Source organism: Poecilia formosa, unplaced genomic scaffold (assembly GCF_000485575.1).
Source record: "Poecilia formosa unplaced genomic scaffold, Poecilia_formosa-5.1.2 Scaffold37, whole genome shotgun sequence".
In the NCBI taxonomy this organism is placed as follows: Eukaryota; Metazoa; Chordata; class Actinopteri; order Cyprinodontiformes; family Poeciliidae; genus Poecilia; species Poecilia formosa.
Genome location: NW_006799976.1, coordinates 3,244,919 through 3,267,900, shown reverse-complemented (window position 1 = coordinate 3,267,900; position 22,982 = coordinate 3,244,919). Strand labels below are relative to the sequence as shown.

The 22,982-nt window shown below is 43.2% G+C and overlaps 1 protein-coding gene across 4 annotated transcripts in view; it reads right to left on the bottom strand.

Annotated features, from left to right (window-relative positions):
• Positions 1-20,342, bottom strand: part of nhsa (Nance-Horan syndrome a (congenital cataracts and dental anomalies)) — a 68,247-nt gene extending 47,905 nt beyond the window's left edge. For all 4 annotated transcript variants that reach the window (XM_016670752.1, XM_016670753.1, XM_007550766.2 and 1 more), the window contains exon 1: positions 19,833-20,342. In XM_016670752.1, coding sequence (XP_016526238.1) covers positions 19,833-20,133 — 301 coding nt within the window. In that variant the 5' untranslated portion in view covers positions 20,134-20,342. The remainder of the gene's footprint in view (positions 1-19,832) is intronic.
• Between the last annotated feature and the right edge of the window lie 2,640 nt (positions 20,343-22,982).

Here is a 22,982-nt window from a genome sequence, read left to right as displayed (position 1 = left end):
GCATCTGAAAAGGCCCTTTGTCTTGGCGATCGGGGCCCATCCCACAAACATCCTCCTATGACCATTTGAGCAACATGATATTGCAGCACCAACAACCCGCTCACTCATTAAAGCCATGAAACACCCAGAGCAACGCAACAGTAACACATGTGTAAATCACTATGTTTGTGCTTTTTAATGGCTTCTAATTTACAAGTGTTAGTCAACAAATGGAACCGGCTGAATAAATCACGCTACAGCTGCAAAACACTTCAATGTGTACTTGGGGGGGTTTTATTAAACAGCTACGGCCAATACAATCGAGCAGAAAGCTCATTACTGGTGAGAAGCTGGAAGTGAAAGCAGAAAATTATCTTCAGATGAGCAAGGCTGACTAGATTTGACTTTGAGCAGTTACTGAGGAAAAATATTTGCTTTTGTGGTAAAAATCAGACATTTACAGAGAAACTGACAAAGAAGCAAAAGTGGAGGATTTTTAGCTTAGTTGCCTCTGGTTAGCTGGTTGGAAATGTGAAGATCAGACCGTTTTCTGATCCAGGAACTCATACAATGTGAGTTCTACGTGTAAAAGGAATCTGCCTTTTATAAGTAAATTTTAGTCAGTGACTTCCACTAAACTATAAATGATAAAGACTAGAAAAAACTGGACATTAAGATGTGTAAAAAAACAACAACAACAACAACAAAAAAAACATGCTGAGACTCAAATATTTGTCCAAATCACACCACAGATCATTTTCATTTTTGTGCTCCTACGACTGTAAACAAGCGTTAAATCTCTCCGGAACGCGTCGAACCGGCTCTGGTTTCCTGAGCGACACAGATCTGGTTGGAGCGGAAGGAGATTTTTTTTTATAAGGTAAACAATCTTGATGTGTCACTCAGGCGCCAAACAAGTTCAAGGCCGATGTGCGAGAGTGGTATACACATCAGCGAAGCCATTCAGGTTCAAACAATAAACACCCGCTTTCCCGTGAAACAGCACAACAGACAGGAAGAAAACAGATTGCCCGCCTGACGCCCCGTCTCAACGCACTCAGACAGACAGATGGCGTTGTCGACGCCGCTCCTTATTCCTCCGTCAACATGCATCTCTGCTTCAGCTTCTCCCTCCGATCCCCTCTGACGCCGACGCCTCTCGTTCCTCAAGCTGCTGAGGGATAAAGACACCTGGTTGAAATCAAACTATATTGAAATGCCAACAAAGTGTGTATATTTTCACAGAGGGGGAAGCTGCAGCGGCATGACCCCGGGTCAATTCCATCAGCGCCCCGCAACAAAGGCCTGCGTTGAACGTACACACTTCACAGATGGAGAGCGAGGGGCGCAGCTGCCCCAGCGCCTTTCAAAGGAGAACCTCGCCGTAGTTCTTCGCTTATTGGCATGACCGGGCGCATATTACATCACCGGGAAGACATGCGCTCTTGCGTGCTGCTGCACGACTGCAGAAATTACATTTACAGGGAGGGGGCGTTACATCTCCAGGCTGTGACATAATGGGAGCGCTGAATGCGTGGTGACTGAGGGGATGAACAGCAGACTTGACCCCTTTAATTACGTATGTAAAGGTGACGTCTCCTTAGGCTGAAGTCAGATTAGAGTCGTTCTAACTGTACAGGAGGAGACCTGAGTAAGTGGTGGATGTGGCGCCACATCACATGATCGGAGGGCAATAAACGTCGCAGTCAAGCAATTGTCAAGTATTTTGAAAATATTGGTCTAGACTAGACCAATATTTAATTTTAACTTAATTTTCCTGGACTATAAATTGTTGCAGAAGTTATTGTGATAAACGATATATTGCTGTTTTGAGGCTATTTTCAAGTAATATAATGATAATGGCATTATAGTGCATTGTTATGGATCAATAAACTTATATTCTAATGAACATTTGACACCGGAACTGGAAGACATCTTAAATATCCAAAATAAACAACAGAAACAACAAATAAAATGAGTTATGGAGTCTCTGTAAAACAAAAACTGTCCCTCAGAAAATGAGCTGGTTGAGACCAAAGCATCAGACTCAAGACTTTTGTCATCCGGTTTTTGGTAGAAAGAAGAGAAAAATGGTAAGATATGCTATTGGAAATGATTGAGCTTATTTTAACTGATCATGCGATTCATTTATTGCTTATGGCGACAGGTCTAGTCTAGACCACATTCCGCAGTGAAAACTTATCAGCTGTCACAGTTTACATCCGGCTCTGAGGACATAATCAAAGATAAGTAACAACTGCAATCAGTGACTCGCACTCTTGCAGTGATGTAAAGTGTCGCAACAATGCAGATGAAAGCAAACAGCCCGGTGATCTGGATTCAAAATTCTACTGACAGATTCCTTGGAATGGCTTATCCCCTCCCACGTTTGTGCACATAAATTAAGGGGCGTTCCGCGGATCGGGGGAGGTTTACACAGAGAGGTAAATCACTCCAGGATAACCTTCGTCTTGAAACCTTCCCAACATCTCAGATTTCTTAAGGATTGTCGAGGGAGAGGTCACAAAAGCCGAGGGAGGAGGGGGACGAGTCAAGTGATTGTTGTGCAAGAAGTCAGAATTGGACACAATGCCAATGTACACACTGATCTGGCCCTCAGCGATGATACTACAAGACAGATGAAGAGACAGATATTCACATGTTGTTTTTCCCCAGCAGAGATAAATAATCTTAAACAGTATGAAGTCATCGCCTCGGCGATGCTAAATGAGACGAATGACAGAACCTGCCTCAGCCTGTTGAAGCTCGGTGGCTAATAAACACCTTCTAAATATACCCTGGTTCCAGCGGTCTTTTAACCGGGAGCTGAATACAAGGTTGAGTCCTGTGTGTATAGATGGACAGGAGACTCCAACCCTAATCCTTGAGATCTACTGACCTGCAGGTCATAGAGTCAACCCTGCTTCAACACACCTGAACCAAATGGATCATTAGCAGGCCTTTGCCAAACTTGATGGTAGGCTTCAATTATATGATTCGGCTGGGTTGGTGCAGGGAGCCATTTAAAACCTGTGAGACAGCAGATCTTGAAGACGAGGGCTGGACACACCTGAGCAATCAGTGTTAGAGATGCACTGATTGCAGTTTTCAGGCAAATCAACAATCTACAAAAACATTCTGTTGGACCGCCATTGCGCCTCTGCCATTAGGCTTAGCAGGTTTTCTGGGGGAAACCCTGGTGGTTTAGGTGGCCTGTCATTTCCTCGTAAGTTTGTATCATGATGGGCTAAACGGTGAGATGATAAAAGCAAGAGATGATATGGTTTATAGACTACTGCCACTGTAAATGTCTTAACAAGTTTCTCCCTGTCCTGTTTGGTGTGACGCTTGGTCTTCGTGAGACCGTTATTTCACTGATATCCTCTAATAAACCTCTGAGGCCTGTAAAGAAAAGCTGGAAAAAAGGTTAAAATAAAAAAAAATTAAAAAAGTACACCAAGGAGATTTCCCCCAAAACGAATGACTACCAAACAAGATTGAGTTACTGTACTTTGGCTGTGTCAATAAAAGTTCTTAAAAGTCGGCGCGCTCATAAAAGATACATGAAATTCCTTTCTTCTGTTGCCACTATCTTCTAGATCTGCTCTTTTTAGCCTGCCAACCACACTCTGAACCAGGGTACAACGTCTCAGTCTGGCTGCTCTGCATGATGAGAACGCAGATCGGCCTCTAGCTCATGACCAACATCAACAAAAAACAAGAAACACTAAATTGGGCATGGGGAAGAGAAGGAAAGAGTAGAAGCAAAGGTTGATGCACGGCTGAAAATGAAGAGGTAAAAACAGGCAAAGCATTTATTTATTTTTTTCTTTTGGACCTCCACTTTCCTGCTCAGGCTTCTGTAAATGATTACCATTCTCTTGAAAGCCACCATAAAAGATCAAAACAAAAGAAGGCAACATGAGAAACATGGAAACAACCGACTAAATCCTCAGAGTGAGACGTTGGTTGCTCTCTGTGACTTTGTGCCTTCAAATTTCCTTGATGATAATAGAAAAAAAAACAAAAAACAAAACAAAGATCACAGCACCGGGCCCCTCCCCGTGTCCCGCAGTCCTCAGACCGCGTTTAAACCAAGAGATCAGACATCTGTAATCTCTCATTGTCCCATCCCCGGGTTTGATGACAGGGCCATATCTATAGTGGCCCACTTTAACAAGCCGGGGGCCATCTGCAGAGTCACAGATGGCCCCCTGCGCCGGGCCGCGTCTTACAGGTTCCCACATTCAGACGGAGGGTTAACCTGATGGGAGCTGGTGAGCTGAAAAAGAAAACCACACACGGAGCAAGGGCGGAAAAAAAACAAAAAACACAGAAAGCTGTTGTTGCTTCTGCTAAGACGTTGTAATCTGCCCGGCTATGCAGCTGGGTATTTATTGTGATTGTAAGCTCTGAAAAACACTCCAGCAAAATTTTTTTTCACAGCATATCTCCTTGTTCTCCCCCAGCTCTCGGTCTGCAGCATGGATCTCCTGAGAGCTGCAGCATATGCTCCCGATTACAAAGTGTTATTCCATCAGAACCGAGCCGTCTTTGATCCACCTTGTCTGCTCCCGGTTTCCGCTGCAACCTCTGACAACGAGCAACTCCCCAAACCTGACAGTCCACTGGATGCGTGATTGAACTCAATTCTGAGTCGATTCTGGGTCACGATTTGAGTCAAATTATTTTCATTTCAGAAACCAATTGATTTCTATTTAAACAGCCTAGAGATTCTGTTGAAATGATGTGACTGACAAGAGGAAACGATCATGTAAACAAATATAACATTTATTTAGGGAGGTAGTGTTGTGTATTTTCCGGGCACATAGTGTAATTTTATAGCACAATCAAGAATCTATGTTACCTCCAGTAACATAGATCAAAATTATATTACATCAAATTTGATTTCATAATTCAACATCTTGAAATTGGGCCTCTGTCTCTTTTAGAAGCTCCTGCTCTTTCTGAAACTCCGCCTTCAGGAAGTCATCACAACATGGCTCCTGTATTAGTCATGTTTAACAACGTTTTTACCCGCGTTTCACTGAGACGTAGTTCGTATAATGAGCTCAGTTGATGCTCAGTTCCACCAGATGTTTGCTAATTCCTTCTGGCTAGTCTGAAGGAGCCGAGTGTAGGGCTGCTATTAGAAACTGTCCTTGCAGTAGGTCTAACCAGGTGTTTTGCACAGCTGAATGGTTGCCACGGGAGATTAAAGGATTTTTCAAACATGCATTTAAGAATCAAAGTAACACTCCAGGTATGTTTTTTTTTAAATGATGGAGTATCATTATAATATTATGTAAAGCTAAAAAAAGAGTACATTTTATTAAGACTCTAAGGTTCTATGCTGAAAAACACTATCAAATCCCATCAGTTTATAGTAAAAAACAAAAACAAAACAGGTTTAAAACTAAATTACCAGCATTGGGTTAGCTGCTTGGTTCTTTAAGAATGATTCAAAATATAATTTTACTAAAATTAAACAGAATTCATTCAACCATATTGTATTAACCTCTGACTGAAAATAAAATACAGACTGTCTTAATCAAAGTGCATTTATATTAAATCTTCTACAATCACGCTCTCCTCATGTTCATGCTAGCTCATTCCATTCAGACAGAAGGAACTAGCTAGGTATGCTATACGGTGACCATGTTGGCACATAAAGCAATATACATTATACTCTCAAGTAGGAGCGGCAAAGAAGTACAACTTAAACGCATTCTGAAATCGATTTTTGACCTTTTAGATCTATTCAGAATGATCAGGACCAGGAATTACGACTATTTTTCTTCACCTCTTCAGCCCACCCTGAGCAAGCTAACAATGGCTGGCTCATCATGGGCCAAATGATACAACAGCTTTACGATGGGAACCGAATGGAAATGATTTAAACGAGGCGTTTCCGCCAGGGGCCGGTGCCACAGTGGCGCACAGTCTGAGGGAAGGATCAGCAGGGTCTATAAAACAGACATGGGGGCCAGCCACACTTTGAGGACACATGTAGTGAAAGAATTCAAACCAATAGTCATGAATGCGTCCTCCCCGAGTGGCTGTAGCTGGGAAATTACTCCCCTCACACAAAGCGCTGCCAAGGTAACAGCGCAGACATTAAAGTGAATGGAGAGACCTCCCATTGATGAATGAGCGCCGCCACAGAGGACTCTGTTAGTAATGAGCTGCTGGGTGATGAAGGTACCAGACTTCGGCCCAGCAGGAGACCCGTGACACTGGGGCTGGTGTTAAGGTGGAGGAGAGAGACTCCCAGCTCTAATGGACAGGTGCCCACCCCCGCCTTGCTCTGGAACGGTAAAGGGGCCCCTGAAACGACTCAGCAGCCAGCCAGCCAGCTGGTGTGCAGGCCAGACCTTTACCTCTAACGTCGGGCTGCTTAAGGCAGCCAGTCATTCAGAACCCGCTTTTCATTTCATCTGCCTTTATAGTCTGTATCATAATGCAGGCATGTTTCTGTTTACTTTCTCTTCAGGGCTCACCTGCTTCTGTAACGTGGCAGGTGGGAACTCATCAGGACGGAAATCCCTGCATGTCCTCCCATTCTCAGAGCTGTGAATACAGATGCAACTGCGTGCAAAGCGGATTGTGTGCTGCGGTTTTGGGAAAGGCCGAGTGGCATTTGAGCACGTTTGACGCAACATGTAGCAGAGTTTAAATGCAAATGTCACCCAGGCTGCTTTGAAAGGATGTCTAGTCAAATTTGTAGTGTTCAAAGAGGAGGAACGACTTTGTAAGAATAAAAATAAAAACGGATAAATGTGGATTATTTACCTAATATAAATAAAAAAACAATTTTAGTCAGTGGTGTAAGTTACAGTAACAAACAGCCACTAAGTACCCAAACAAGTAAAAAAAAAAAAAAAAAAAAAAAGATATCTGCTGAAAGGCTGATTTTCAGGCCTGAGCAGTGACTGGTCGGTTGGAAATAATCCAGGCTTTTCTCTGATCAGTGAACGCACCACGCCTAAGAACCGAGTTGAGCCGAGCTGGTGCCAAAGGAAAAGAGGCAAACAGTGAAACAAAAGTAACAGGAAGTACTTCCACATATAACAGGAAGGATTCACATATTACATTAATGATGCTTTTATCCTTTCAAGCTTGTCAAGGAACATGTTCTATTTGGAAAACACAGAATTAAAGGTCTGCATTTTCAATGTGGCAACCAGGCTAATCCAGCTAGCTGCTAAAATAAAATGCTAACAGGATTTTAAAATGTCACCTCTGTAATTATTTTAGCTTTGTTTTAAAGAAGTAGAACCTTGTTTTACAGCACCTTCTCTCTCTCTCACACAGTGTGACATCACCCCTGCTCCTAATATAAATAATGAAGATGCAACAGCATAGCTAGAAAAATTGTTTACATTGTTTATGCAAGCAGTTCTTTAAGACTCATGAGAATCAGCTAAAGTCAATATCGGCAGGTGAATGCTTTTCGAAAACTGGAGAAAGAAGGCCAGCAGCACACTGATGTGTGTATCCTTAAGGGAAATATACTAATAAACAGAGTTAATTATTAATCCCCCTGGCATATGTAGGCTTATAGTACCAATAAGGGTTGCATTGATCAATACTTCTCTTCTGAATGGAGTTAATATTAGGATTTTGGAGCAGCTAGGCCAGAGTGCAAACTTAAAGAATCAACTTAAGAGAATCAGTGGAGGGAGCTAAAGATTAGGGCGATGGCCAGGAGACCTTCCAACCTCAAAGAGAGTTCACCGCCGACAATAAATCATCAAAACACCAGTGAAAAACATGCACAAAGACTGACTGATCTTTTGCCAATAAACATTTTTCAACTGACTACAGAGAAATAAATATTTTTTAACAAAATAAAATAACTTTTCCTTTAACTTGCAAGATTTTATCTTTTGAGAGATGCCTGTCTCATTCTGTATCAAAAACAATTTTCCTGGTTGAGTGAAAACATTTCTATGTCTAAATCTTCTAGTGTGTTTGAATAACATAGTGCTTAATCCAAGAGCTGTAAAAAACGAAAAAAGAATCACAGCAAACGAAACAAATCGACACATCTGGTTGGATTTTAGCAAGATTCCTAAATGAACAGGGTGTGCCTCTGATGAGAGACACCTTCCACGGCGCTTACGAGCCTCCAGGCTGACAGCCAACACATGGGGACTTTCTCGGCTAGTAAGGACCCAGGCCCACCTTCTGGGTGCTTTCCTCCTCGCCCAGCCCGACCGGCTGCCATCTCCAGAGCAGCCAGAGAGAAATAATACTCCGTTCAGACTCCACAAAGTCCTTAATCCAAAGCAGGGCGACCCATTCGTGAATCCTGTGACGCAACCACAGACACCGGCCCTCGCTTTTCCCATGAATGGCTCGCCATAAAACGTTACTTCCAGCAATTATTTCTCATGGGGTCTGGCAGTAGAGACAGCCGAAACCCTGAGACCGGGCGGGAAAATATCGCGACTCACTCACAAGCGACCAAAAGGGGCTTAGCACTGTGTAAATGTATTGTAAAGTTAAAGTTTGGGACAAATTACACTCATCAGACTTTATGATTGCTTTTCGAAGGAAGAGTTGAAAACCTGATAAACGTTGATGTGATCTAGCATCACACAAAGCCAGACATGAAGTCTAAACTTCGCAGCAACTTGTTCTACAATAAATGGATCCTGGTGTAGAGAGGGGTTTGCCAACACAGACTGGGCAACGCATCACAAGGACCGTTCAGCAGATTTTGATGGATGATATAAATCTGGGTTTGACCAAAAATATCGTCTTACTTTTTTCCTCTACTCCTCTTCCCAGCCATCAATGGCGCTCATCAAGTGGGTGTTACCCCTGCTCTTGATGACTGACGGACTTTGCTATCCCCTGGCTTCTCGGGTGTACAGTAAACGTATTTGCAGTCTCTAGTGGCGGATTACGCTGCAGTTTGCCAAACAGGACGGTTCTGGAGTGCCAAAACGCCGTGGTATGTCAAAATCTAAACAGATGGGGTGCGGGCCTTTAACCGTTTCTGCACCGTGCCTCGCAACAATGCAGCGCCTCATTCAGTCCAGTGTTTCCAGTGCTCGGATGTCAGTGGAAGTCCCCACCAGCTCCCCAGTGAGCAGTGAGTCTGTACGCTGGAAACTGGATCTTGAGGAACAACTTTTTGGAAACGCAGTAGTGGACTTGGTGATAAAAGTTTCCTGTTCTTGTAAAGACTCTCTCTCTCTCTTTCTCTCTGTCTGTCTGTCTGTCTGTGGAAGTTTGTGTCATAAGCTTAGTGAAAATGGTCAGACTGAAACTGAAAGCTTTATTGGGAAATATAATGAATTCTTTATTTTGAGCTGGCGGCATTTTGACTGCCATGATGAGCCACAAGCCAAGAAAACAAAAAGCTTGGATTCTGAATTTAGAAAGGCGCCCGGCAGGTGTGTGATTCAGGTACGCGTTAGCCCGGGGAAACTGAATCAAATATTAATCAACGCATCTTCACGCCGAGCATGAAAGCACCGCTTTTTAGGGTCGCTAAATGTTTCAAGCTGAGGACTGTACGAGGAGCATAATGGAGGGCAGGTCATCCATTTTTATATCCCAGCACTCTAGCCAGTGGGGCTGCTGGGAGCAGGACTGGCTGATTCCCAAAATAAGAAACTGGGAGAGAGAGAGAGAGAGAGAGAGAAAAAAAGGGAGTGTGATAGAGACCCAGAAGCTCAGAGAGTGAGAGCTTTGAGTGAGAACAGAGTATGAAAAATGCTCGAGGGAGCCGAGGCACAGAAATTACTGGCAAGGATAAAAGATGAATGTAGATGGCGAGGAACTGGTCCCTTAAAAAGGAAGCAATGAAGGAAGAAGCAAAAGCCAAACAAGGGTGAACATGTTTGGGCTTTTCAGCACAATGAAGAGGACTGGGAGGCAAAGAAAATCAAAAGTATGTAAATCTGGACTTAAACTATTTGCTTATTCCAAAAGCAGACAAAATCATCAATACTCAGTCACTGAAGCAACGTTTCACATTCTTAAAGACTTCTTCACATTCAAAGGTAAAATAATCTGGTTTTATGAGGCTTATTCCATGTTGTTTAACTTCCACTTTCACTTACTGCCTGATAAAATCTTGAGAGCTAAATATTCTCAGCTGAGGTGGTGAATGGACTTTTACTAGGCCTAAAACATGCGCCATGTCATAACCCTGCATGACGGTTAGCTTCACTGCTCTTCGTCACACTCGTGCCAGTGACGACACTCTAGTGAATTTCTGAGAAGTAGAAATATGAAACTGTGGCAGCTGGCTCTACAGGCAAAATTAGAAATATTTTGAGAGAGAGAGTAAAAGTGACAAAAGCTGGCGCGCCGAGACATCAGTATCCAGGTCACTGAAGCTCACTGACAAACACTCCACCAGTCAGTCCCAACCTACATACACCACCGGAGCTAAAAGCACAAATCAGTGTGACAACAGAAGGCCCACAGGATGCTACCAGAACAGCGGGGAGCTGATAACAGCGCAAAAAAAAAAAAGAAAAAGAAAGAACTTGGCCTTAAGTGAGTGAAGTTCTGGATTTTTTTCTGTAGGGGCAATTTTAACTCGACTGGAGATCCCTACTAACTGAGGCTCCTGTTTTAGAGTCGTTGTTGTTTTGGCTAATGCAGCACCACATGCAGAGAAACTGCAGAAGGAACGGCAAGACAGCAGTAAAACATTTCAGTGACAGTTGTGGCCAACATGGCTACCACCACTGTCTCCACCCCATGTTTCAGCATTTCCCTCTTAAATGGCTCCTTGGTGAGGAAAAAAACAAAAAAAACAACTCAAATTCCAGAAACTCCCAGGCTCTGCTTCCACACTGTGGGGAGAGTATTTCCTATTAAACTGACCTTTTTTTGTGTGCGAATTCACACATTAATGTAATGAATAAATAATTCAACCGTTGCCGCAAGTGAGTGAGTTAGTGTGGCGTCGGCGTGTTAACGTTTACTACGTGTTTTTTTCTGAGGTCCAACGATTCTCGTAAACTTGTTTTCATCGTGTGCAGTAATCCAAATCTGGACGAACCTGTTGCTCCAGTCAGATGAACGGGATTAAGATGGGAACAGGCGGTTTTAGAGGGAAAGAAAATCTAAGTGCCAGAGGAGGGGGAAAAAAAAAACAAACCTGTGAAGTTATGTTCACATACCCTGATATCCAACAGGTGCTTCCCATTTTTGCAGCACTGACATGATGGCAAGATGATGGATGAAGAGGCTCTTTCAACTTTAAAAGACTCAACCTGGCTAGTGTGTGTGGCTCTACGTAGCGGCGTGGAATTGGGGGTGGGGGGCTGGTTCGCATTCCTCCCAGATCCCAGTCTAAACACCTGCATGGCAGAGACTACAGATCCACATGTGCTTCCTTCCTGGGATTTAGCTTCAATATCAGTTTCAGTTCTCTGTCTGCTCAGTGGAGTTGCATGAGGGTGTCTTTCAAAAGAGTTTAAAATCACATGACAGCGCCGCGGACGTAAAGCGTTCTACGGTTCACTGCTCTGGTTTAAGTTTCTATTGGAAAGAGTAAAGCCTTTTAAACAGAGCAGGGGGCGGGGGGGATTTGCTTACCATAAAGCTTTTATTTTTAAAACCTGTGGCTCGTCACCTAATGCAAGATCCTTTATCTCTTGCTTCCTACTAATCTCCTCCAACAGTCAGGAACAGGAGAGATCATAAGAGCCTTCCTTCGTTTCTTTTTTTTTTCTTTTTTAATCTTCCCTTCCTGATTCAGAGACGCGTATTCACTCGCAGTTCTGTTACATAACCTTTAAATATGTCTTTGTGACGGAGCCGTTAGTTGAGGGGGATATCGAATGACCTCAAGTACAGAGGCTGAGGGAGGAAAAGAAGCTGGCGTGAGCAGAGCGAAATGCTTGTGTCTTGCCGCGGTGAAACAAAGAGCAGCCGACAGTTTTTTACGGTTTCTTTGGTCCATCTCAGCTGTCAATATATCTCCAGGTTGCCACGGAAAAGAATGTGGCGAGAGGCGGTGAAACACAAACTCCCTGAAGTTAAGATCTGGAGAGCAAATAAACTTGATCTTTGGCAAAGCAAGAGTCGTTTCTGCATCAGCATTAGAAATAGCGGCTCCAGATGGGGCTTGGACTGAAAACTGAGCAGATGGCTAGGGGTCAAAAAAGGGTTTTATTTCACGTGGCTTAATGCTACAGGTGTTCAGCCGATACAGCCTTATCGCGTTCGATACGATACCGATATTGTAGCTTGGATCATTGGTTGATGATAACATTGGGGATGGATAAAAGATGTTGGCATCTTTTTTACCAAGATGCCAACATACTTGGTAAGAAAGGAAACAGTGAGCTTTTCACGGCTCACTTCGTCTCCAGTCAGAAGTAATAACCTGAACCAAAGGCTTTGTTTACTTTATTGAGTTAACAGTGGCAGTTCAGTCAGACCAGACCCTGCTCTGTGTCTTGCAGGTTTGCTGACCTGTGGCCAACCGATATCATGTCAAAATCCACTCCAATTGGGCGAGCAGGTCTTTAACAGGCCGGTGATAAGAAAAAAATGGGGGCGGCCGTTTAAGAGCTTTTGTGTTTCGGTGGTGTGTGTATAGATGGAGGTCGGGGGGCGGTGAGGAGGTCGACAGGCTTTTAAGGTCAGTGGGTAGATGACTTAGCCCCCCCAGACAGCCTTTTACTTTAGTGTGGACTTTAATTATACCCCTGGTGTTTCAGTCCCACACTCAGAACTACATAAACAATGAGTGATGGGGGAAATGTTTCCAATAAGGGTAAAGTTTACATGTGTGGGGAGACATTTTACTTCCACACCTCAGGGCGGTGACGTAACCTGTCACGACCCATGAATTCAGCAACCTTGCAAAAAACATAAAAAACAAAACAAAACAAAAAAATCTCCCATTTCCAACAACAAACTAAGTCTCGTCATCCTCTAAGGGAATCTGACGTTACAAATGCAGAAACTCTTCTCACACAGGCGCCGGCAGAGAGGCGCCTTTTGTCCAAATGTTAGCACACTCACCTGAAAATATACAGGCGGTGAGCCAAAGGATTAGAACTGACTCAGGAACACTTGTTCTGGTCAATGGTCTCACCGCAGGAACGCAAGATGTAATAAGTCACGCATTTCTCTCAAGCACTGAAACGCCTCACCCTTCATTTGAAGGGAATGACTCCTTCAATAAACAAACCCCGGCCTCTCGTTTCTATCCCCTCCAACCCTCTAATGACACAAGCACTAAGGGCCAATTAAGGGGAAACGGGTCCCGGAAGTGAAGAAGCAGCAGTGTGGTTTCCTGGCCACTGGTTTTCTGGAATGCTTGACCTGACAGAGCAGTTCAGCAGAAACCGCCTGGATTTGCTGCCCAGGGGATCCACCGGAGGTACAGAGAACCTGGTTGTGTAGGAGATCTTCAATCCTGCACGGTACATCAACAGCACTTTTAATATTTCATCAATGAATGTGCTTTAGTTCAAAACAAAATGCCAAAAGGAAGCAGAAAGGAGTGACATCAGCCGTATGACAGATGAAAGGAAACAAGTTGCAGCATCAAGGCTGGTTGAGGTTTTCTCGCTGCCTGCCTGGGAAAGGGAGGATGGAGAGGGAGGGCGCAGGAATGACTGAGCAAAGACTTTGAAATCTGCACTGTAATTAGCAAGACTAGTATATCAATAGCTGGTTGCCTGAACCTGCAGAAGTATGCAAATGGTTCTGTTAATGAAAGAGAAAAGAGAGCTAGAGGCTGCAGACCCAAGTTACCTTTATCATCTTCTTGGTGTGAGTTATTAGAAGTCTTTGTGTCTGTTGAACTTCATAATTAGGTCTGCACAGACGTTTTGCAGTCTCTAAGCTGTGAAGGATGTTCTCTGTAAAGTTGGGTTCACTTCTGGTGCTCCAGAAACAGCTTTTGGTTTTAAAAATCCGACCTGTGTCCCTGTCCCCGTGGAGGCCTTGGCATACTTTATCCCAACTTTAGAAATCGGCTATCACCAACGTAGATCCGTGTCGGAAACTGTGTCATTTTGTTCACAGAGAGGTATCTGCCATCCAGGCCTCAATCTAACTATTTTGAAAGAGCTCTGTGTGAGTGCTGTACGATTGGTCATAAGTTTGTTACCGTGTTTTATGTGAAAATGCACCAGAATCAGTGTTATCAGTGTTGATAGTCTGCTTCCACTGTCTGGTTTTTCTATCAGCAGGAGTCATGAATATAATTCAGGGATGTTTGTCAGACTTATATACATTTTGACAGTTTTTCACAAAATAACTCCTACAACAATAAAACTGTGAAATGGATAAAAACCCCTGGATAGAAACTGAATCGTAGGAGGCTTGTCTGCAGATAAGTGTGGCACGCTCTCTGATATTTTTGGTAAAACCAAAATAGATGATGCAGGAAGGGAGAGGAAATCCAGCAGAAATTTTGCTCAATATGTACATTTGAAAATGTACTGTTGAATGACAAAAAGTCTGTCTATGCCCATGTCTCTGGACAGGGGCATGACGTACGCTGAAGCAGAAGGCTTGTCATCTTTCATATCATTGTATGAAAGGTGTGTGCGAATCCAAATGGCCCACAACCATGACTGTGTATCCTGGTTGCGGACAAGCGGTCATAACCACGAGACTGTTGGGCTTTAGATGAAGTATGTGGGAGCTTTTTGAAGTTTAGTAATATATATGCCATTGGGGCTGGTTTATTGCGAGTGATCTGTATCGTGCTTTCTGCCATTTCACATAAAGGCCAAAAACATAAAGTTTTGGTCTCAACTGACCATTTTCCACACACTTTGGTGTGTTTATTACATGTCTTGTGGCAAAGTACAAATATACTTATGGGTGTCTTTTAACAACAAAGATGTACAGATCGTTTGACTTTTATTTACCAACCGATATGACGCCATTAAATGCAAATTTAATTTCGCTCACTGACAACATACATTAACCGTAGCTCTACGATGACTCCAGCATTGACTGACACTGGCCTCAGATAAAATGCGCATTGACTCGTTGATGCGGCCTCACTTAGCACATCAAAGTCCCAGTAATGGACGGACTGGGTCAATCAAATTCAGAAGGCAGAGTCAGCATGCTTTCCTGTGGAGCGGAGAGCAAGCAGAGCTACCGCCGTCCACACCAGGAAACTCTGAGTTCCAGGGCGCTGAAGCTCACAGAGCTGCTAATGATGGGGTAGAGAGTAACTGCAGCGCATTATTTAACGAGGTTCAGTCATTTTTCATGAGCTGATCTGGTGGATGGAAAACAGTGCAAAGGGATGCCCTGAAATACCTTCAAGTAATGGAGTGAGAAACTTCCTGCTCCCGGCCCCCACATGAGTAAATCATTGATTCTACATGTTGAAAACCACCGAATGACATTAATAGGCAACTACAGGTGTTGCCAAGTGACTTCAGGACAACGTTCTCAATCGTTTGGTTCATTTTTTATATACATTTCTTCAAGAAGGTCTGGTTTTCTTAAGAGTTCACTGAAGAATACTCTTACAGAAGAGGAGGTGTGTTTCTGGTGCTCTATTCTTAAACATGAGGTCATGAATTCTCTCCAAAAATTACACAGCAAGGACATATTTATACTCATCCTGCAAAGATAGAAACAGCTCAGTGTCATCCTGACTGTTACAGTTTTATGGATCGTTTATGTTTCGCCGCAGATATCTCTTATCACAAGATTAGACTCTGCTTCTTCTTTTTTCTTTACTTAATGGCTGTGCAGAATCTGACAGCGCGCCAGAGGGATGAGGAATTATTATTGCTCTCCGGTTTGCTGTTGAGTTTAACTCAGTTTGAGCTGCGTAACTACTGTTTTCCTGGGGCACAGTCTGCCATGAGGAATGCACTCAAAGTGCCAGCCATGTGCTGCGCGACCAGAGAAGCCAGAAGGCTGCCAGCATTACGGCTACTCTTCCAAACTGAGCCGGGGTAACCTGAAACCCGGCTAGAAACTCCAAGGTGGGACAGTCTGCCTGATGAGATCTGATGGTAGTCCAGGGAAGATGTTGATGGGGTGTCATGGGAGAGCTGTTCAAACATACGGCAGAGGGGGGGGGGGAGGGGGAATTTTGCCAGGCGCCGGGTTTAGTTCTGGTTTGGTGTGTGTGAGGGAAAAAGAGAGAGGATAAAAGAAAAGACTTTGTTTTTGCATTTCTGAAAGTGCACTTCTTATCTTTGTTCTCATATTTTGCCACATTACAACCACAAACTTTCATGTTTCTTGAAAATTTTATGGATTTTGTGGGATAAACTAGCAGCAAGTACAGTGGGGAAACCCCCCGCCCCCCGCCATAAAACCCCATTGTCTTCATCAGTCATTTTAGTAAACCGAGTCAACATGCGAGTAATTTATTCAAATCAAAATGGTCTGTGAAGGACTCAGACAGAGGTTTGTTAGAGAACATCAGTCAAGAAAGAAATGGAAACTGTGGGTGTTTTCACACCTGATGGTCCAGCAGAATCTGTTCGATTTGGGACCAGAACTGCAACATTTGTTCCATTTTCAGCTGGTGCTGTTCACATTGGTCTGTGTCAGACCTGTTCCCCTCCTCCCCTGTGGTGGCGATGCACCAAGAACAAGAAGAAACCCTCAGAAGCAGACACTGAGAGCAACCTGCTTCTTCACAAAATGGAAACAGAAATGGAGTAGTGTCAGATTTTAGCAGCTGTAGGATTTCTCTTTTGTTTTTGGTAAAAGACTATGAGCCATTTCTCCCTTTAGCGCTAGACACACTGGTTTGTTTGGCTGGATTTATCCAAAATGCCGTGCACTGTAGTTCGCTTCCTGCTTTTGGAGCGGTCTCCACTCCACTCGCATCCACATGTGCATTCGAATCATTCCAGAGTTCACTTTAATCAAACCTAAACCTAGGATTTTAGAGTTAGCTTGTTTTGGTCCTCATCAGAGGTCAATTGCACATCCACATCTCCCCAAACAAAACAGACTTTGTAGACAAACGGACTAGAGTTTGATTAAAGCAAAATGTACCCTGAACACACCCAGTATGACACAACTCCAACCCTATCAACACCGTTTACGGGCCAGTTAAGGGGAGCATTGATCTGAGCTGCATCGAATATTTTGGATCAAAGAATGGTCATGTTTAGAATGGTCCAGTCAAAGTCCATACCTAAACGCAACTGAGAATCCGTGACAAGACTTACATAATAACCTTCACAGATGTCCTCTCGCCAATCTGACTCAGCTTGACCACTTTTATCAAAACCTTCACACTCTAGACGAGCAGAGCTGGCAGAGATGCAGTCCAAAAAGACTCTGTAGCTTCAGCAAAAAGTGTTTCGTTAAGTTCTGACTCAAAAGGGCTTTTGCTTTTACTTTGAAAAGGTGCAGTGCATCCAGCGGAAGCGGTGAGGCAGAAGTGAACATCTACATAAATCAACATCTTGGAAGAAAAAAAAAAAAAAAAAGACGTCCGCCTGTAGATTTTACGTCATGGCCTTCGGCTATATTTAACTTCACCTCAAATGCTGTTTATCTGATGCACTCCCAGGCTAACTCCATGTTACCTGCAGGTTGTTTATGACAACGAGCAGCTCCAAGGCTTTAACAGCAGGTTTGACATCTGCCTGCTCCTTCAGAGTGACAAACAACTCCTCAGCGGTGCATTCCTCTAGATTTCACCTTGTGGACGTCCCACCCCACCCACCCCTCCGTGCCTTGGACTGCTCCATTTACACCGATTGTCATTCAGATGAGACCGGGGTTCTGTTGTTAAAGACTGCGCCTGACACCGTTACAAGGAAAAGAACAATTAAGAGCAATTAAAAGCAAAAGGGGGTTAACAGGAAAGAAAGAAAGAAAGAAAGAAAGAAAAAAAAACACGGCACGCGAGATACAGTACTATCGCATCCAGAAATCCATTCAGAAATTCGAGGCTTAACCTTTCCACACCCTGACGTTGCATAATATTTATGTATGCTCTTCCAGAAATAATTTTGCAAGATTCCTCACAGGGAAAGTACTCACAAACAACAACTGACAGCTCTGAAATCAGACATAAACAGTCTGCAAGACCGAACAAAAACGCTAGCGGCCTGCGTATCACAGCACAACTATGCATGCAAGCAAAACAAACCAGCAACTCGCTGTCGAAATAAAGAATCTCTGCAGACTGCGTACAGCAGTGTGTTTAAATTGGCTTTAAAAGGGGTCAGGCTTTTCTTTTTTTTTTTTTTTAAAGTTGCGGGAGGGGGGTCGCAGTAGAAAGCTATCCATGCCACACATAAATACCTCAAGGCAAAATTACCCATTTAGAGACCACAGGAAGCAGGGGTCTGGGGGAACATGCAAGGACTTGCTGAACCTAAAGTGAAGTGGGTTAAAATCCGCTGGGGTGTGGCCAAAGCTGTGGACACCGCGCTCACACATACACATACACACACACACACACACACACACACCCACACACACACACACACACACACACACACACACACACACACACACCTTTATAAATATCCAACCGCCTTCCCATGTTATCAGGGTAANCCTTTATAAATATCCAACCGCCTTCCCATGTTATCAGGGTAATGAGTTCCTGCCAAATCGGCCAATCGAACTTCACCGTATGACGCAGGAAGAAAGAAAAAAATATATATATATTTATGCGAGGATTAAACTCCTACAACACTACAGAGTTTGACTTTGGGCAGCCAGCCTGAGACATAAGCAAACTAAGCTGCTGTTTAGCGTCCCAGGTCAGCAGAGGAGCCCCAAAGAACGCTCAACTTCTCACACAGGAAACCTTCAACTTTTACTTGGCGCTACGTAGAACGAACCACAAAACTTTATAAATAGAAAATTTAAATTGCGGTTCTGCTTGTGAATATAACCAAATGAAATGGCTGCCGGACCAAACAAACTGGTATTTATGGACTGACGTGTATTTTTTTGACTTGTCATTGTGTGAGCATTTAGAGGAGGGGAACTGACCTTTTGACCTTTACATTTCAATTCACTATTTCCAAACATCACTGATTGACACCACGTTTTCTTGATTTAAATAAGAAATTGTGCATGTGTCTGTGTCTTTTGATGACCTCTGTAATTGATTTTATTTAAAAAAAATGCAGCAATAACATTGCAAAAACATTTTAGCTAAATCTGAAAAACCTGTTGATAATGTTATCATTCCCCCCAGTGTTTTTGTTGTTTTTTGACTGGGAACTAAAAAACAAAAATCAGACTTCTTAGTACAAATCAATGCACCATAACATCCTTACTTTTTAACGCTTAGAGTTGAAACATATAGCTGGAAAATTATGTTCATAAACATTAGGGGGGTGAAGAGGGCAGAATCAAACTCTTCTCAAGGCCCCGTGTTTTATAGGGCCGGCTCTGAGTTCTGATGAAGTTAGAGGGAAAAACAGAGGACCAGTGGAAGCGCTTCCCCGCACGGAGCGAAGTGCGTCATTTGGCAGTGTTAGTTGACACATGCTTGTTATAAAGTCACAATGACAGAGCTACTGAAGGACGTTCTTTGGAAGAGAAACAACAGCGTAATAGCTGGTTTTAAAAAGCTGCTGACATGAGATGAAAACAGCGTCATACGCCCCTATCACTGAACCAAACGTGAAGACTGCTACAACGAAAATTAACTTTAAAAATGGAAACAACGTGTCTCCGAATGTATATATGTATATTAAAAAAACATAGCTTAGCGAGCTGAACCTTTTTACAGTTAGCTATATTTGTTAGGTAAAGTTCTTTAAGTTTTGTCTAAAAGTTGTTTTAAAAAAAAAAGAAAAAGAAAAACTTGCGTCCTCGTGCAGGCTCTCCTGAGAGAAAGAAGCAAGACGCGCGCGCCGTGTGCGAGTGTGGAGCGCAATACTCACGCACTGCCTCCTGTCTGGGGTCCAGCTCGGAACAGCACTGCTGGAGTTGGGTAATTTTCCCCTGGAGCCCCCTGACCCGCTGGTTGGTGGACGCCAGGTCGTTTTCCAGCTCCTGGAAAATGGAGCAGGCATGTTTGGCCAGGTCCGACAGCTGCCGCAGGGTCCGGGACAGAGCCACATTACTGATGGAGACCAGATCCTCGAAAAGCAGACCCTCCTCCTGCTGCTGCTCCACCACCTCGCTTGGGCTTCGATACCTGCACAGTAACTGGGGCTTCACGGCTCTTTTGGCAAATGGCATGGTGTTGTGGAGAGGAGTAGGGGGATAAGAAATCCAGCAAAAAGTCACCCAAGTGGGGGCAGAAAGCTGCTGTGTCCCCTCGCTCCCCCTGGTCCAGCCGTTCGGAGCTCAGCTGCGGCTGATGCCCCCCATCCCTTTCGTTTGTCAGGGAGAGGACTGGAGTGCTCCTCGCTGCTGCGCCGGGTCATCTGCTGCCCTAATGCTGGTGTGTTTTTCACTCCTCTAAACTAGAGGTGGTTTTTAAAAAGAGGCAGCGGGTAAAACCTGGAGTGGATTTCCAAGGGGACCCGGAGTCTTAAGTGTGAATGTGTAATGAAGAGAGATGGCAAACTTCGGTCAGTCCAGTTCACTAAGGAGAAATTAAATAACCGCAAACAACATATTTGTATCGCAGGTTTATTAAATGTATTTACTTAAGTGCTGCTCCTTCAGTGTTGAGTATTAACCATTCGTAAGTGCTATGTATAGTGCCACTTTTGGTGGGGGGAAAAAGGTGACTTAAAGTAAAAGTATACTTTATTGCAACAGCAGCATCTCAAACTGAAACGTGATAAATCTGACCTTCATTTCGAATTCATTCATAAGGAGAAAAAGATATTTAATCCAAACTGAATAATGAGGGAAAAAAATATTACTGTGAAAAGTTGTTAAAGTAAAAAATCGTTAGGGAACAGATCTGGCCCAAGGTATTGAGAGTTAAGCGGCTGCTTTGTATGTGGGCCTCCCTGGTGGTGTGGAGGCACCATAATGGGGAAAAAAATCTATATTTAGAATAATAATGAATAATACAAACTATCTGAAAGAAATGATTTCTATATTTCTTTTATAGTTTTCACACAAAAAATAGATTAATATCTTCCTGCCATTGGCTGCTCCCACTGTTGGGGAAATATTTGGAAGATATCAAACTTATTTATTTGTTTATTGTAAATTTAGTCTTTGAGTTTCAAATAATTAAAATATTATGGCACACCTGAAAACCACTATGCATTTCGAAATCCAAATAATACATTTTTCTTTAGATTGCTACTCCTGTAATGTTAAAATCAACAGCCATAGCACTGGTGTGATGCAGCTAATTACAAATGATGCTAATGCTAATTATCGTATCGTAGCTATGCCACGCATATAAATTAACTTGGGAATGATAAAGAACCTTGTGTTGATATGTTGATTGGGGGGGGGGACTCAAATGAAAATGCACTTAGGGCCCCTAAAAGCGCTGTCAATCAACTTTAGTGAGCTACTGGCAGAGAAACAGATTGGCAGATGATTTTCACAAATATCTAAAAATCTTTAAAAAGAAAAAAAAAAGTTACACACACTTTCAAGGAGAATTTAGTTACTAATCCCAATTCTCACAAATGTTGGCAGTTAAAAGATTTTAAATACTTATGCTACGTTTTTCCTCTTATTAACAGGAATTCCTTCCCACCTCAGTGCATTTTTGCCCTTGGCTAATAGGCGATTGTTGCTTTCACCCCGGTGTGGAGGACTGACAGCCTGGACTGGACCGCATTCACTTTTGCTGAATGAGTGTTTAGCTAAATCCCACCAGCTGACGGAGCCAGAATGGAAAGAGGTGGCGGTCCGAAGCGCGTCCCGTGGCCTAGCTAATGTCCACAGCAGAAGTGCAACCTTTGCAAAGCCCGGCTTGGGGACAAAGGAGGGACGAGAGACGTGGCGTATGTCGTCATCTTAGAGTAATGTTGCGGCGACAAAAGAGCAAACTTGAACACATAAAAGCTGGTAATCTACATTGTGAGAAGAGTCGGCTTCAGCGTGTGGGCTCGAACAGACACAAAGCGTCAAGTTACTGCAATGTTTTCCACTTCTTCAAGCCACTTCGACACATTTTAATGACCTTTCTTTCACTGTGGATTTGTGTTTGAGAGTCTTACCGTCTCCACCTTGATTCTTCATTAATGGTAATAACCCAACAGCAGACTAAGTGGGAGTCAGCTGGGGCTGCAATTATATTAAGCAGGCGTATACTTAGAGTCCACACACACAACTGGCATATAGTAGTTTCCCCGTGCCGTGCAGCTGTCATCTGGCAATGCAAAGCAAACACTTTTAAGTGGTATTTATAGTTGAGTGGGAAATGTCCCCAGCTAAGCTTTCTGTTTGCATGAATACTTGCAGCTCTCTCGTGATGCGTAAGAAACAAAACCTATGAGTATAAGAGGATACCCTGAAGGTTAATGCAGCAGATAAATATTGGTTATAGTTTTTTTAGGAACAGCAAGCTGTTAGGCTCATTCGTTCACTCCGACTGAGCAACGAGCAAGCGCTACATTGTCCGAAAAAAACAAAACATCCACCTCCTAACCGCTTCCTGTCGTCTTCGTAGTTTCCGCCGGTGGTGACGTCTGGTTGTTGCTCACGTGACTCGTGGGGTGCGAAAATAGTGTTTCCATTATAGTTTTGCGAAATACATCTATTTCGATACCGTTGAAAAAGCATCCGCTTTTTTCGACAGAAATTTTTAATCGAAAACGTGAGTTTTTTTTACGTGTGTGTGCGTGCGTGCGTGCGTGTGCTTCCGTTAAGCAAATGTATTTTCGTAATTAACCATAATTTGGGCAATATTATGGTTAATGGAAACGCATCTTTTTTACTTTAAATTTGTGAACACTGTAAACTGTAACATTGTAATTAATTGAAATAGATAAGTGAATATAATTTGACGTTGGTCAATGTTTTGCTAACAATTAAGCTAGGTCCAGTGAATTTTTGGGTGAATTACAATGTCGACTTTAATCGAATAAATTAAGTGGATTTAACCCCTTTTTGACATAGTTATAGTAAGCAGTTGGTTTAAATAAGTTAAGAACCTTTTAGGTAAG